Genomic DNA, 14,384 nt, shown 5'->3' with positions numbered 1-14,384 from the left:
CCCTGCCCTGCCCTGCCCTGCCAGGCTCTCTCTGCCTGTCCTGGGGCAAGCCCCTGTCCCTCTCTGATTCAGTGTCCTGTCCTGTACATTCAGGGTAACAATAATAGTATTAATTCATATTCTTCCTGCCACAGTGGCACCCCCTTTAGCTCAAGTCATAAATGACAACGCAGGACTCATTTTTAGCTGAAAAAGCACTAGGACTATCATATAGATGCTTTAACATAAAATGATCACCTGTCAGTTTGTAGGCAGCCGATGTCTGGGCCCCCAAGAGACCACCTCCACCCTGGCCTCCAGCCCCTGCCCTAGGACCCCTAAAATCTCCCATGACTCAGAGTTTAAAGGAGTAATGCCTAGCTCAGCAGGGAAATGCAAGGACCAGGTTCAGAAAAATTAAAGCCAGGCTCTACGCTCACGAGTCACTGCTGGATTTCCTTTAGTCGGTGTTTTGAATAGCACTACTGGGCCTGGTCTGGGCCCCTCCATAGATGCAAGCACTCCCCAGGGTTGATACCAGCTCTCTGAGGAGCCTCTCCCATGCTTTACACACCAGAGCCTTGGCTCATGGAAGAACTAGGAGTGCAACTGGGAATGAAGCCATCGCCCGGCCAGAGACCTGTGATCTATCCATTCACCAGCCTTTCTAGCAGGTCGTCTGGTTCAAGAACTTGGCCCTGGGAGGACAGACCTGGCCAGCTGACATCTAGACCCCATGAAGGATTCTCACTGGACAAATTGGAAGCCACATTCCTTGGTTCCTGCCCTTAAGTCATTTTACACGCCCTTCCTCAGGGACATTCCCAAACCTCTCAGCCCAGGCCCAGAGCTAGGAAGGACCCAGAGCCAGAGACCCCTGGTGCTGCCTCAAGGGGTCACCAGGGGGAGGGGGGAATGCAGCAAGCAGCTCCCTTTCACTGGGCTTCACATTGGCCTTCTCTGTAAGATTTCATTGAGGTCTGTGATCTAGTGCAATCCCCTCACTGTGCAGACAGTTAGGCCCAGAAGACACACAGGGAGGCAGGCAGCCTGGGATCCAGGCCTCTGGTCTCCCAGCCTGGAGATCTGCCCACTACACCTCATGTCCTCTCTCCTCTGTGGGTCCACCCTCTCTAGCGTGCAGGTACGTCCGTCTGTTCTGGGAAAGAAGGTTCCATGACCCATTATCCATGTGAACAGATGTGCAATGGGAAGCACCTTCCTTATCCCAACCCTGGGGCAATTTCACCAACCTGCAGCTGATACCTTAACCAGGATGCAGCCTATCTGAAAAGATTGTTTAAACACCGCACTGATACCAGGGGAACAATAAATAAGACTGTGCCACATGTGGTTTCTCGTTACGGATGCTAGTTCAAGGCCTCTCTGGGTCTCAGTCTCCCCATCTGTAAAATGGTGGTGTTGGGCCGGAACTCTAGGCCCCCTTGCTCCCTGATCTGTGCCTGATTCTGTAAGGCCAGGGGTCAGCCATCGTGGTATTCCTCTCAGGGAGGGGCTGCCTCCTGGATGGCCCCTCAGGGCAAGATCTTTGGAACCAGATGTGCAGAGGAGAGACTCAGCCCAGGCCAGTCCCCTCCAGTAGCTTGCCTAGAGCTGAAGCGTGTGGCATTCGAGGCCAAGCTTTGCAATTCCAGCTGTGCCACTTGTGAGTGAACCATTTTCTCTCTCTGAGCCTCAGTGTCTTTATCTGTCAACTGAAGATAAAAAGCATCTGGCAAGAACACTTTGCCTTTTTGTCTCATCGCTCCTTCTATCCTGCTAACTGAAATGTGGATGTGGTAGCTGCCATTTTGGGCCACGGACACGATGTCCATTGCTCAGCATAACAAATGGTGAATAGGAAAGGATGTGTATCCTACACAGTTACCTCCCCGGACTGCTTACCTCTGGGCTTCTTTTACTTATTGGGAGAAATCAACCACTGTTTTGTGTAAGCCACCTTCACTAGAGTCTGCCACTCGGAGTGAAGCCGAATCCTCACTCACTGCCATGGGATCTGATGACATTAAATGGTTCTCATCTAACCAAGTCACCCTCCTGCCTCGATGTCCTTCTGTGCCACCTCAGGATAGCATTGAAACTCCTCAGCATGACATGTAAGGCCCTTCATGATCTGTACCCCTCTTACTGCTCTAGCCTTGGCTTTCTCACTGCTCCCCAACCTGCCATCATACCCTGGTCACCAGCCAGCAGGAGTTACTCACAAGTCCACAAGCCCCTTCTCACCTCTGGCCATTTGCACACTCAACTCTGTCTTCCAAAAGTGCCATTTCTGCCCCAGCCCTTTTCAGCTTCCAAGATTCAGCTCAAGTGTCACCTCCTGCAGGAAGCTGCCCTGACCTTCCCAGGCTTTGCTTTGTTCTGTTTCCTGTTTCTCTCTGCTCTCTTGGCACCATGGGGCTTTTCCATGCTGTGTGAGAGAAACACACTAGTTTCCACATCCGTCTGCCTCTCCAGTGAGTGAGCAGCCTGAGGACAGGGGTGCTGTCCCATTCACCTCTGCGCTGCCAGGGCTTCTGCTGCAGGGTCATCAGCAACAGGAACTGAGTGGAGCGAGGAATGATGGATGGCAGTTGCCTGCTAATGTGGGAACTGCTGGGCCTCGGCAAAGGGCTGTGCCTAGGAAATAGTCGCTGAATCAAAAAGAACTGTCTGGAGACAGAGGTGAAAGACAAGGGCATCCTGAGCCACTGTTCCCCTACTCTGGTCAGCAAGGAGTCAGATACTGCTGGATGCAAGAGGCCCTTGTGCATTCGTTGGCAAATCCGCACGGTGTGTCATTAACGGTGGGCAGCATTTCAGGCTCGCTCAATCAGCAAATGTGCCACGATACACTTGGCCGCTGCCAACACCTTGTACTTCAACCGTTGCCTCATAATGGCCCATAACCAGAGATGATAACAGGATGGGAAAGTCAATTGACTGGTTTTCTCACAGAGCATGCATTGGGGGTCCAAAGTTTATGGCCCAAGGACTCTGCTCGCAATGAACAGTATTTACCAGCTTTACTTCAACTTTCTGTGACCCTGAACCCCTATTGGCCCTTTTGTCCATCTCAATCCCCTCCTTTTCAGTGGGGGAGACCGAGGCCCAGGGGGAGGAGGTTGCCGAAGGTCACACAGTGAGGCTGGAGCAAGGACCAGGACCCAGGCTCTGACACCTCACCCTATGCCCTTTGTACCACCCCTGCCTGGTTCCGTGATTGCCGTCCAATAATTAACTATGGATTTAGATAAAGACATTGAGCCCAGTCATGAGGGTCACTAAGCGACAGATCCATTACAGAACCTTTGAACCAAGAGGACATATTCTATTGATTTGGGAACATAATCTTGTCTTCTTCTTCTTTTTTTTTTCTTCTTATTATGAACAAGCTTAAATATAAACAAGAAATAGAGAGGATATAACAAATTGTCTGTGCCCATTAGCAGCCAGCTTAAGTACTCACCAATACTTGTTTTTCTTGGTAACATACCTTGGAATCGTCTTTCCCCCAGGAAACTACAGGAGACACTCACTCCAACCAGAATGAGATTTTCAAGTTGCAAATTGGATCATGTCCACCTTGACTCCTTCTTCTTAGACACTCTAGGGCAGTGGTTCTCAACCTTGGCTGCACATTAGAATCACCTGGGAATCTTTTTAAAATCCTGATTTCTGGGCCTCATCCTCCAGAAATTCTGTTTCTTTGTTACTAATGTTGTGGCCCCACCCCATAACAAAGAAACAGAATTTCTTGCATTCGTTTTGTTTGAGTCAATCTCATCGTTGTCCTCTGAGCTCCTCCAGAGTGAGACCATGTTAGATCAGCTATTTTCAGCTGGAGCGCCACAGCACACTGGTGTGCCACAAGAATTTTTAAAACATGCAATACCTGCTATTTAGTCAGGGGCATTGACTTCGTTTCCCTTAGATTGTCAAATAATGAAATGATAACAGTCAACGTAACAATAGCCATCTGGTGTGAACGAATTAAAATTATACGTGTGTTTTTTGCCAGATTGGCCAAAAAATAGAATATGTAACTTAGTGTGCTGCAGAATTTTAGTCATTAGCTTATGTGTGCCATGAGTTGAAAAAGGGGAAAATCGCTGTGTTAGGTTCATCCAGGGTGCTGGCTCAGGAGCCAGACTCCTTACTTCACCCTCCACAGCCCTGCATGGTCTGATCCCTGCCCATGCCTCCAGCCTCTTCCAGAGCCATTCACCCCTTCAAGCTTCCTGCTTCTGACCTGCTTGTCTTCTCCCAGTTCCTTGAATGCAATTTGACCCCTCCCCCCTCAAGGCCTGTGAAGATGCCTGCCCTTTTCATCTGTACCTTTCCTGCCTCTTTATTTAGTCGATCCTTGCTTGTCCTTCAGCTCTCATCCTTTACCCCTGCCACTCAAAGCATGGTCTTGGCACTAGCAGCATTGGCATCACTGGGGAACTTGTTAGAAATGCAGGATATAAGGCACTCCTAGTTAAGAAGGTTTAACTAGGTCCCCAGAATATGTAGGATGCTATGCTGACCAGTTCTGACTCAAAAATAGGATTGGGGTGGAGGTGGGGGCAGGAGGGGTGCTGTATTCAGAAGAAAGGAATGCTGGGTAAACAGAAGACACAGTGTCCACCATAGTTATGGCATTTCTACACACGGAATACTGTTGACCATCTGGCCTGCTCCAGGGGCCATAAACTTAAGTGCCTATAAAAAGCTATAAATGAGTTAATCGTTGTATTTGTTTTCCATTTGTTAGCTGTAGCAAATTATCACAAATTTATCATCTTACAGTTCTGGGGGCTCAAAAGTCTGAAACGTGTCTCACTGGGCTGAGATGAAGGTGTTGGCAGGGATGCGTTTCTTCAGAAAGGCTGGGGGAATTTTGTATCCTTGCCTTTTCCAGCTGCTTGCACTTGGTGGCTGGTGGCTACATCGCTGCAACCTCTGCTTCTGTCTTTGCATCTCCTCCTCTGATGTTGACATTCCTGTGTCTCTTGGACAAGGACCCTAATCATCACATTGGGCTCAATCCAGATAATCTCCCCACCTCCAGGTCCTTGACGGCAGATGCCACTCGCTGCCACACACTCTGCCTCCACGCCAGGGTTATATGGGTGCTTCTGTGAGAGCCTTGGTTGCAGTCTGAACTCAGACACCCATCCTCAGTGTGACCTCGGGCAAGTCCCTTTTCCTTTCTGGGTCTCAGTCTCTTCAACTGTACACTGAGGTGCAGACGGAAGGAAAGAGCAAGGAAGCCAGGCAGGCAGAAAGGAAGCCGAGCTGTGGAAAATACTCAGGTCTGGTTTGGTTTGACAACATTCAGATTTTTGTGTTCACAGAGTGTAAACTTTACTTAGAGGTGCACTTAGGAGAAAAAGAGGGGGAATAGGGGATACCTTGGTTTGCTTTTGATAAACATCTTTATTTAAAATTTCCATTCCCTGTAATTCCCTCAGTGTCCTGAGCCAGTCTTCCCTGTTCAGGTCAAATGCAGAGAACAGAGGCACCTGTTATGCTCAGTGCAGAATAAACACCCAGTGCAGCTCGAATGTCTTTTTGTTTAGAATCTGTCAGTTCCGTTCATTATCTCAGAGCCTGGAATCTTCTCCAGTAACTTCCTAGACATATAAGGCTCCAAAACGCTTAAGGCCAGAAATAGCTTCTCTTCCCCCACCAGGCCAGTGTAAATACATCCCTGGGTGACAGTCGTTGCTGACAATGACCTGACTGTGGCTTGTATTATCTCACCGTTTCCCCTTCACCTTCAATCCTTTTAGTCCAAACACTCTCAGTGGCCCCAGGCCCAGGATCCGTTACCCAGGCCTGGATCTTTGTTTGACAACCAGAAAACTGAATCCAAAACAATCCTGAAAAATAGTTAACCTCTCTGCAAAAATAATTTGTGGATTTGCCCCTCAGCCTCTGCACATTCATCCTTCTCTCCAAACCATAAAGGTCAAGCATCGTGGAAAGTTTTAGTCTTTTAATTTTTTTTTTTTGATGCTTTTACAAATGTCTTGCGACAGGACTACTGTGTTGAGTTCTGAGCCAGCCACAGCTTAGGAAGTGTCCAGGCTGCGCATGCTGAATGGAATCTAGAGACAGACAAAGCATTCACTGGGCAGGTCTGTTTCTGAAAACTGTCTATGTTGGAGTCATGGAATACTCAAAGACCAGTTAGGCTGGTGTTTCCCAAATATGGTTGCACATCAGAAGCATGTAGAAACTTAAACAAATTTCTGGCTCCAACCAACATATAATAATTTAGAATCTTGGAAGGTGAGACTCAAGGAGATTTTTTTTTTTGAAGCTCCTCAGGCAATTCTGATGCTCAGCTAAGTCTAGTTCACTCCTTATCTGGTACTCCCCTCCATAAGATTTTGCCAAGTGGTTGTCTATTCCCCTTGTATTCCTCCAGAGGTGGGGGCTCACTGCCTTTCAAGGCGCTCCTTCCCTTCCGTCCTTAGCCAATTGTGCCCCCCCCCCCCCCCCCCCTGCCCCGTAACTTCCCCTCACTGGTCCGGCTTTGCCTTCTAGGACCATATCTGCTTTCACCCTTCAGAGATTTGGAAGGTATAACCTTGTCCCTTGAGTTCTAAGGAGTGGATACCCCCAATTTCTTCAGCTGCTCCTTACAGAACACAGCCTCCAACCTCTCCCCATGGTGACCACTTCCTGTCTGCCACTGGCCTCTCTCACCTGCCACAGCTTTCCAATTCGGTCTGACCAAATGAAGATGCTTGCTTTGTCATGGACTCACTGCCTTTGCCGAGGCCTGTTAATGATTGATCAAATAATCATTGAGTCAATCCACCATGGAGTGCCTTGCCAAGTGCCCAAGGAGTTCTAGGCTGGCCATGTGCTGCAGGGGAGGCAGAAGAGGCTTTGCAAGGGCTACAGGATTGCCAGGAAACTGGAGTACAGATATGGCAGGATGCAAGACGTAGTGCTTTTAGTGACCAACTAAACTTTGTAGCAAGGACTGGAAACATCCTAAGGATAACATGGTAACAAAAGATTCCATAGAGATGTTGCTTAAGAAAGAACTATGTGAAGCAGTCAGGTTCAAGCAAGAGACTGTGAACAATATGGGGAGATAGGCACTTAATACAGAGAATCAGGGGCTGACAGAGTTGCTGCAGGGCCAGAGGGAGAGCAGGCGTTAGGTAGCCCTTCAGGACCAACTCCCAGAACAAGATGGTCCTGGCCCACCAGCCTCATTACTATCTGAGGCCACCTGGGGTTATGTAGGTCAAAGACACACCCTGAAGCCGGATTCGAAGAGCAGGTAGCTGGAGTGGAGCTGCAGCCACAGATGCAGCTGGACGCCGAGGAAGGGACAGGAGCGCTAATGCAGACAATCCTCACATTCCCGCCACCATGCTAGTGATGTCCGGGCTGGGCAGGACTCTACCCCCCACCTTCCACATCTGGCAGGGGTACTGCTAATCTGCAGCAGCTAGTTCACATCCAGAACTCGAGCTGCAAACAAGGCCGGGAAACTGAGCTCCTAGCTTCCCAACCTCTCCAACCAGGAGGAAGGTGCAGTGGACACGGAGTGAGTGAGAAGTACATGGTCAGGATGTCCATCTTAGCACCTTATATGACAACAAGATGCAGACAAGCTAGATGTCCATCAACAGTCCTCCCTAGCATGGAATTCTACGCCACCTTGGAGAGGATGATGTCGTCTTGTAATTAATTAGTGAAATGAGAAAAGTTTCATAAGAAATCCCTAAGTTTAAAAAAAAAAAGCATGTGGCAAAATAGAAGTCACCATATGATTTTATTTCAACTAAAAGAATTTTTGAAAAATGCGGGGGGGGGGGGGGGGGGGGAGGGAATACCATAAGACACTTTTGTGTAAAAGGATGGAAGGTAATTTTCCCCCTTCATCTTCTTCTGTTTTCCAAGCTTTCTACAGTGTGCATATATTCTTTTTATCCTTAGGACAAAAAAAACCCCAACATTTTTTTTAAAAAAATGCACAAATATAAAATCTTCACAAAACTGGGAAAAAGAGCAGAGAAAGCGGAGACAGAAATTAGTGAACCAAGGTAAATACACAGACGGGAGGCACACACTAGTAAGAGGGCAAGGAGAGGTTCAAGGATGGCAGCCTAACTAGGTGCACCGTGTGGGAGGGGGAAATGCAAAATATATTGGGGTCCAGTCTCAGATGGCTGTGACCCGGGGAAGCCCTGCGCCTTTCTGGTCTTTCTTTCTGCTCCCAAACCAGCCGCGCTGCGAGGGAGGGCGCGCGGGCTTGGCGGGGCTGCCCGGGTGGTGAGCGGGGCAGAGCCAGTCCACCGGAAACCGCAACCCGGGGCCTTGGGACCGATGATTCGCGGCGCCCCGGGCGCAGGCGGAGCCTCATTGGCCGCTGAGCCTCTGGGCTGCGCGGAGGCGGGGCCTGTGGCGAACCCCAGGCAGGAGGCAGGACAACCCCGGAAAGTCCGAACCCGCGCCGGAGCGTGAGCCCGAACCTGCAGCAGGTAACCAGCTCCGTTCTCCCCGGGCGGCCTCAGCTCCGGTCACCGTGGTGGGAGCTTCCTTCTCTTGGCCTCGGCTTACCCATCTGGGGGCGTCGTTCCGCCTGGCGTGCGCCGTAGGACCTATCCACGCTTTCCAACCCTCTCCCGCGCCCAGGTCCCAGGTCCCAGGTCCCCAGGTGGCACCTGAGGGCACTGAGGATGCAGCCTCCCTCCCCCCTGCTGCTCCCTACCCCCCTGCAAGCATTTCGGATTAGCTGGGCCTCAGTGCTCCTGCCCACTAGACCCAATCCAGAGGAGGGCCCCTCACTGTAGCCGTAGGGGAAAGCCCCTTCCGTGCAGAAAGGGTGAGGTCTGGTCCTCGGCACAGGGGGCACTAATACAGGAACCGAAGAAACTGCCCGTAGTCAGGAAGAAACGCAAAGCTAGGGCTGTGGGAACCCCGGCTGAGGCTCCTATTCTTACTTGCTGTGTATCCTGGGTGAGCCCCTGAACCTCTCTGATCCCCAGCCTTCTTCCAAAATGGGGGTCAGCATCTGCTCTGATCACCCCAGGGCTGCTAGAGATTCTCTGAGTTAACTGCTGAGAAGATGGCCTGCAAACTGCAACACCTGGTGCACCAGCGATCTTCCTGTATGCAAATAGCCGTGCCTGGCAGCCCCCACACAGGCAGGCCCCTGGAGTAGGAACGGTTTTGGCTTGGCATAAAAGATTTCCCAACCTTGGCCTGTGACCACTTCTCTCACCTGTTTAGCCCTTCCACCCCCACCCCATGGATGGGTGGCTCCTCCTTACACCCATTCTGGTGCACCCCTCCTTTCTCAGACCCAGGCCTGTTGGACCCCAGGCTGTTCCTGCATGGGGCAGAGCCCTGAGCAGAGTGGAACCTGAGTGCACCCCTAACAGGTCTGCTGGCTCAACTACCCTCCCAAGGGAGGGCTTTCCTGGGCAGCGTTGATTTGTATGGAGCTGAGGACCTGGTTGAGGTTTTTTTCTGAATGAGTTCTTTGCTCCTCTCCATGCCCAGTGGCAGAGGGTAGGGGTATGGGGTTGGGGAGTAGGACAAGTTCAATTTCTTTTTGCTGTTGGATGGGACAAGACTCCATTGAGAGAGTCAAGGTAGAGAGATTGGTCCTGGCTGGAGAGTGGCTGCTTCAGTGAACCTAGGAACTTTATACACCATTTACATTTCGTTGAATACATTTTATATACTGTTTAAGTTTTGCAGCTGCTGTTTTAATCAAATCTACACTGTTTTCAGAGTTGTAGGCAAGAAATTAACAGGTCCTTCTTCCCAGCTGCTGCTGGACTTGCTGCACCCCTGGCAAGCTGAGACCTGAACCTCAGGCTGGTTTCTGAGGGTGCTGCCAGCTCTGATGTCCTGGGTGGAGAGTGGCAGGCTTTTATATGCACAACCCCATTGAACATAGCCCCCTGGGGCATTTTATGGGAGGCAACTGAGGCACAGAGGTTAAGTGAAGCAAGCCTGTCTCTAAGAGAACAGTTTGTCTCTGAGTCTCTTTGGTTTCTACTCCGTTCTTAGGTCAATTAGATGGCCTTTGTGGAAATGTATGTAGCAAGCATAAGTCCAGGCAGCAGGGCCAGGCAATGAACCAAACAGGAAAAAAAAAAATTAGCTGATGTTTTATTGGGGAGAGGCAGACAATAAACATAGAAGCGTGTTAAAGCTACTATTTGGTACGTCAGCTGGAGAAAAAAGAAAGCATGGTATGGGGATAGAGAGTGCTAGGGGTGAGGAAAGCTGCAGTTTACACAGGGTGGTCACGGAAGGCCTTGCTGAGAAGGTGACACTTGAGGGGAGGGAGTAAGATGAAGGACAGGTGGGACACGATAGAGTTGGACCAGATTGTTCTTCAGGGCCGTTGTTCACCTTGCAATCCATGCTTTTTGAGGTGACAGCCCTTATGCTAGAATCCTGGGACGTCTGAGCTGGTGGACCTTTGGGGGACCACCTGGGCCCCTTTCGCCTGTTCACCCTGGTTCCTCCTGTCCCTCTGCAGAGTAGTCAGCATGCTGCGCTTCCTGGTGCCCCGGCTGCTTTGCCTCCGAGGCAGGACTGCCCCGTACTCTTCAGCAGCAGCCCTTCCAAGCCCCATCCAGAACCCAGACATTCGCTACAACCAGCTATTCATCAACAACGAGTGGCAAGATGCAGTCAGCAAGAAGACCTTCCCAACAGTCAACCCCTCTACGGGAGAGGTCATCGGCCATGTGGCCGAAGGGGACCGAGCCGATGTGGATCGGGCAGTGAAAGCAGCTCGCGAGGCCTTCCGCCTGGGGTCTCCATGGCGCCGGATGGATGCCTCTGAGCGGGGCCGGCTGCTGAACCGCCTGGCTGACCTAGTGGAGCGGGATCGTGTCTACTTGGCCTCACTGGAGACCCTGGACAATGGGAAGCCTTTCCAGGAGTCTTATGTCTTGGACCTGGATGAGGTCATCAAGGTGTACCGGTACTTTGCCGGCTGGGCTGACAAGTGGCACGGCAAGACCATCCCCATGGACGGTGAGCATTTCTGCTTCACCCGGCATGAGCCCGTGGGTGTCTGTGGCCAGATAATCCCGTGGAACTTCCCCTTGGTCATGCAGGGCTGGAAACTCGCCCCGGCACTCGCCACCGGTAACACCGTGGTCATGAAGGTTGCAGAGCAGACCCCCCTTTCTGCCCTGTACTTGGCCTCGCTCATCAAGGAGGCAGGCTTCCCCCCGGGGGTGGTGAACATCATCACAGGCTATGGCCCAACAGCAGGAGCGGCCGTGGCCCAGCACATGGATATTGACAAAGTTGCTTTTACTGGCTCCACCGAGGTGGGCCACCTGATCCAGAAGGCAGCTGGAGATTCCAACCTCAAGAGAGTCACCTTAGAGCTGGGCGGGAAGAGCCCCAGCATCGTGTTGGCGGACGCTGACCTGGGCCACGCCGTGGAGCAGTGCCACGAAGCCCTCTTCTTCAACATGGGCCAGTGCTGCTGTGCAGGGTCCCGGACCTTCGTCGAAGAATCCATCTATGATGAGTTTCTTGAGAGAACAGTGGAGAAAGCGAAGCAGAGGAAAGTTGGGAACCCCTTTGAGCTGGACACCCAGCAGGGGCCCCAGGTGGACAAGGAGCAGTTTGAGCGAATCCTGGGCTACATCCGGGTTGGCCAGAAGGAGGGGGCAAAACTTCTCTGCGGTGGGGAGCGTTTTGGGGAGCGGGGTTTCTTCATCAAGCCCACAGTCTTTGGTGGTGTGCAAGATGACATGAGGATTGCCAAAGAGGAGATCTTTGGGCCTGTGCAGCCCCTGTTCAAGTTCAAGAAAATTGAGGAGGTGATTGAGAGGGCCAACAACACCAGGTACGGCTTGGCTGCCGCCGTGTTCACACGGGACCTGGACAAGGCCATGTACTTCACACAGGCACTCCAAGCGGGGACGGTGTGGGTAAACACCTACAACATTGTCACCTGCCACACGCCGTTTGGAGGCTTTAAGGAGTCCGGTAATGGGAGGGAGCTGGGGGAGGACGGGCTTAAGGCCTACACAGAGGTGAAGACAGTCACCATCAAGGTTCCACAGAAGAATTCGTAAGAATGTCCACCCTGAAGACCCAGCTCCAGTCCAAGAATTCCACAACCATCTACCCAGTGATCGCCAACAACTTTTTTTTGTCATGGACCCCCCCTCTATTTGCTCCAAATGAACATTTAGAACCTCAACAAATGAAATAATTAGAATCAGAGCTGCTCTGGTTAAAGCAGGGATGGGACTGGGCTCAGAGTCCTGTCCACCTGTGCCCCAACCCCAGCCGCCTTGGAGGCCCCGTGTTGCTTCCATGAAACCGTAAGAACCCCTGGAAGATAGAAAAACTAAAAACCACTGATCTGGACCTTAGTTCTTCCTGCTGACCCAGGGCTTTCTAATGGTTAACCTGCAGGTTTAGTGGGTGGGCTCACCTCAGACATGGGATTAGAAGGCATTGGGAGTTTTGATAGGTGTCAGATTTTGGCCCCATTCTTCATTGACTTAACCTAAAAATCAAGGGTGCTTTTCCTTTTCTAAGTACCAGTTTTTTACTATTTTGCTTGCTTGGCCTTCATTTTCCTTAATTTGAGGGAAGGAACGGGCAAAGAATGAATGTACACAAGCGTTCCTTTAAAATAAGTAAAAACAACCCAAGTGTCCATCAGCTACTGAGTGAATAAGCAAAATGTTCCCATGGAACAGTCCTTGTGCTTTTCAGCCATAAAAAGGAATGAAGTACTGGCACACGCTGCAGCATGGATGAACCTTGAAAACATTATGCTGAGTGAAAGGACAGACATACAAGGCCACACAGAGTATGTTGCCATTTATATGAAATACCCAGAATAGGCAAATCCATAGAGACAGAAAGTAGTTTGGTGGTTGCGAGGGGGTGGGGGAGGGGAAATGGGGAGTAACTGCTAATGGGTATGAAAATTTTTTCGGGGGAGGTTTTAAAATATTCTGGAATTGGATAGTGGTGATGGTTGCACAACTTTGTGGATATACTAAAAAGCCCTGAATTGCATATTTTGGAAGGGTGAATTTTATGTGAATTTATTTCAATTAGAAGTTAAATAAAGTCATACATTCGTTTGCAAATACATGTTGTGTCAATATTTTCTTATTACTGAATGCGTTACAGAATTTTGGGGATGGAACAGACCCAGGTAGTCATCTAGTCAACCCCCAGCCGGTACAAAAGTCCCCTCCACAGTATTTCGAGTTTTGTTTTCTCCTGGCTGGCTGGGTGACAAAGTGCAACTTTACGACCCACGGAAAAAAGCTCTGGTTTTGGAACAAGTCCATGTCAGATCTTATTTCAGGCCTTCCACTGGCACTGTCCCCCAGCCTCTACCAAAACACACCGCACCTCAAGCCAAGCTCAATATCATGCCATCCTGACATACTGGGATTTCCAGAGGTTCAAACCTGAGAATTCAGTATGTTTACTGTTAGTCTTAATTCCCCAGCGGATGGGAGTAACTCCAAGCCAGCTGCACAGCATGAGCCCTCTCTCCCTGTCTTCCTCCTTTCTACCACGTTAATAACGAACCACCCTACTTTTAGATCCACTCAGTCTAGTGAATGCACTCCCCCCCCCCCGCCCCGCCCCCCGCTCTTTACATCCTGTTGTCTCACCTAGCCTTAAAGATGATTTTGTTCAGTATCTGACCTTGGAGTTGACCTGAAACTGCTTTCTGGGGATTCTGAGTCTGTTTGGTTCCTTCATCTCTGCTTTCTATGCCGTTTGTCTAAGGCTGGGGTGACCCTGACTGTCCCCCGAAGTGTACCTTTTATCTGCCTCTCTCAGAGCCTATTGGTACTTTGCATAGAAGTGAGAATTTCTCATGAAACGGGGAAACAGAAGTGAGTAGGTGAGTGAGTGACTATCAAGCAGCATCCTAGTGTTTTAACAAATCCGTTGCTCATTTGCTTCTCAGTACTTCTCAACCAAGAGAAACTTGGTCCAGGGTGACCCAGTATGGGGTGGGACTGGGAAAGGACAACCTTCTAGGGCTCTGATCCCTGAAATTCTGAGACTGAGGAGTCAGGTCATATTCTAGTCGGCTCAGCCCCCTGTGGCTCCTCCGCACTCATGCCCATTGCTCTGGATGCAGGGCGCTCTAGCAGGGAAGTGGAACTGGGCATCATTTAATGCAGGCGCTGCCCGCAGGATTTCACTTGGTTATATATGTTGTGATTTTGAGGCATCCACCCATCCCAACAGACTTACACCGAGCTCTGCTCTTCCGGATGCTATGCCAGGCGCCTTTACTAGCCACTGAGCCTCACATAATCCTGTAAAATAGGCAGTGGGGTTACCACTTTTTTAAGATGAGGAAATGGAAGCTGAGAGGCTTAGCATGAACCGGCAAGGGGTCAAACTTG

At 50.4% G+C, this 14,384-nt stretch overlaps 1 protein-coding gene across 1 annotated transcript; it reads left to right on the top strand.

The window, feature by feature from the left end:
- Window positions 1-8,400: 8,400 nt before the first annotated feature.
- Window positions 8,401-13,096, top strand: ALDH1B1 (aldehyde dehydrogenase 1 family member B1). Its single transcript, XM_070431136.1, has 2 exons — window positions 8,401-8,477; window positions 10,496-13,096. The coding sequence occupies exon 2, from the start codon at window positions 10,506-10,508 to the stop codon at window positions 12,057-12,059; it is 1,554 nt and encodes a 517-aa protein (XP_070287237.1). The 5' UTR covers window positions 8,401-8,477; window positions 10,496-10,505; the 3' UTR covers window positions 12,060-13,096.
- The last annotated feature ends 1,288 nt before the right edge of the window (window positions 13,097-14,384 follow it).

The sequence above is a fragment of the Myotis yumanensis genome, unplaced genomic scaffold (genome assembly GCF_028538775.1).
Source record: "Myotis yumanensis isolate MYYU_CA2020_CCGP unplaced genomic scaffold, mMyoYum1.0.hap1 SCAF_12, whole genome shotgun sequence".
Classification (NCBI taxonomy): domain Eukaryota; kingdom Metazoa; phylum Chordata; class Mammalia; order Chiroptera; family Vespertilionidae; genus Myotis; species Myotis yumanensis.
This window is presented reverse-complemented; position numbering and strand designations above follow the sequence as displayed.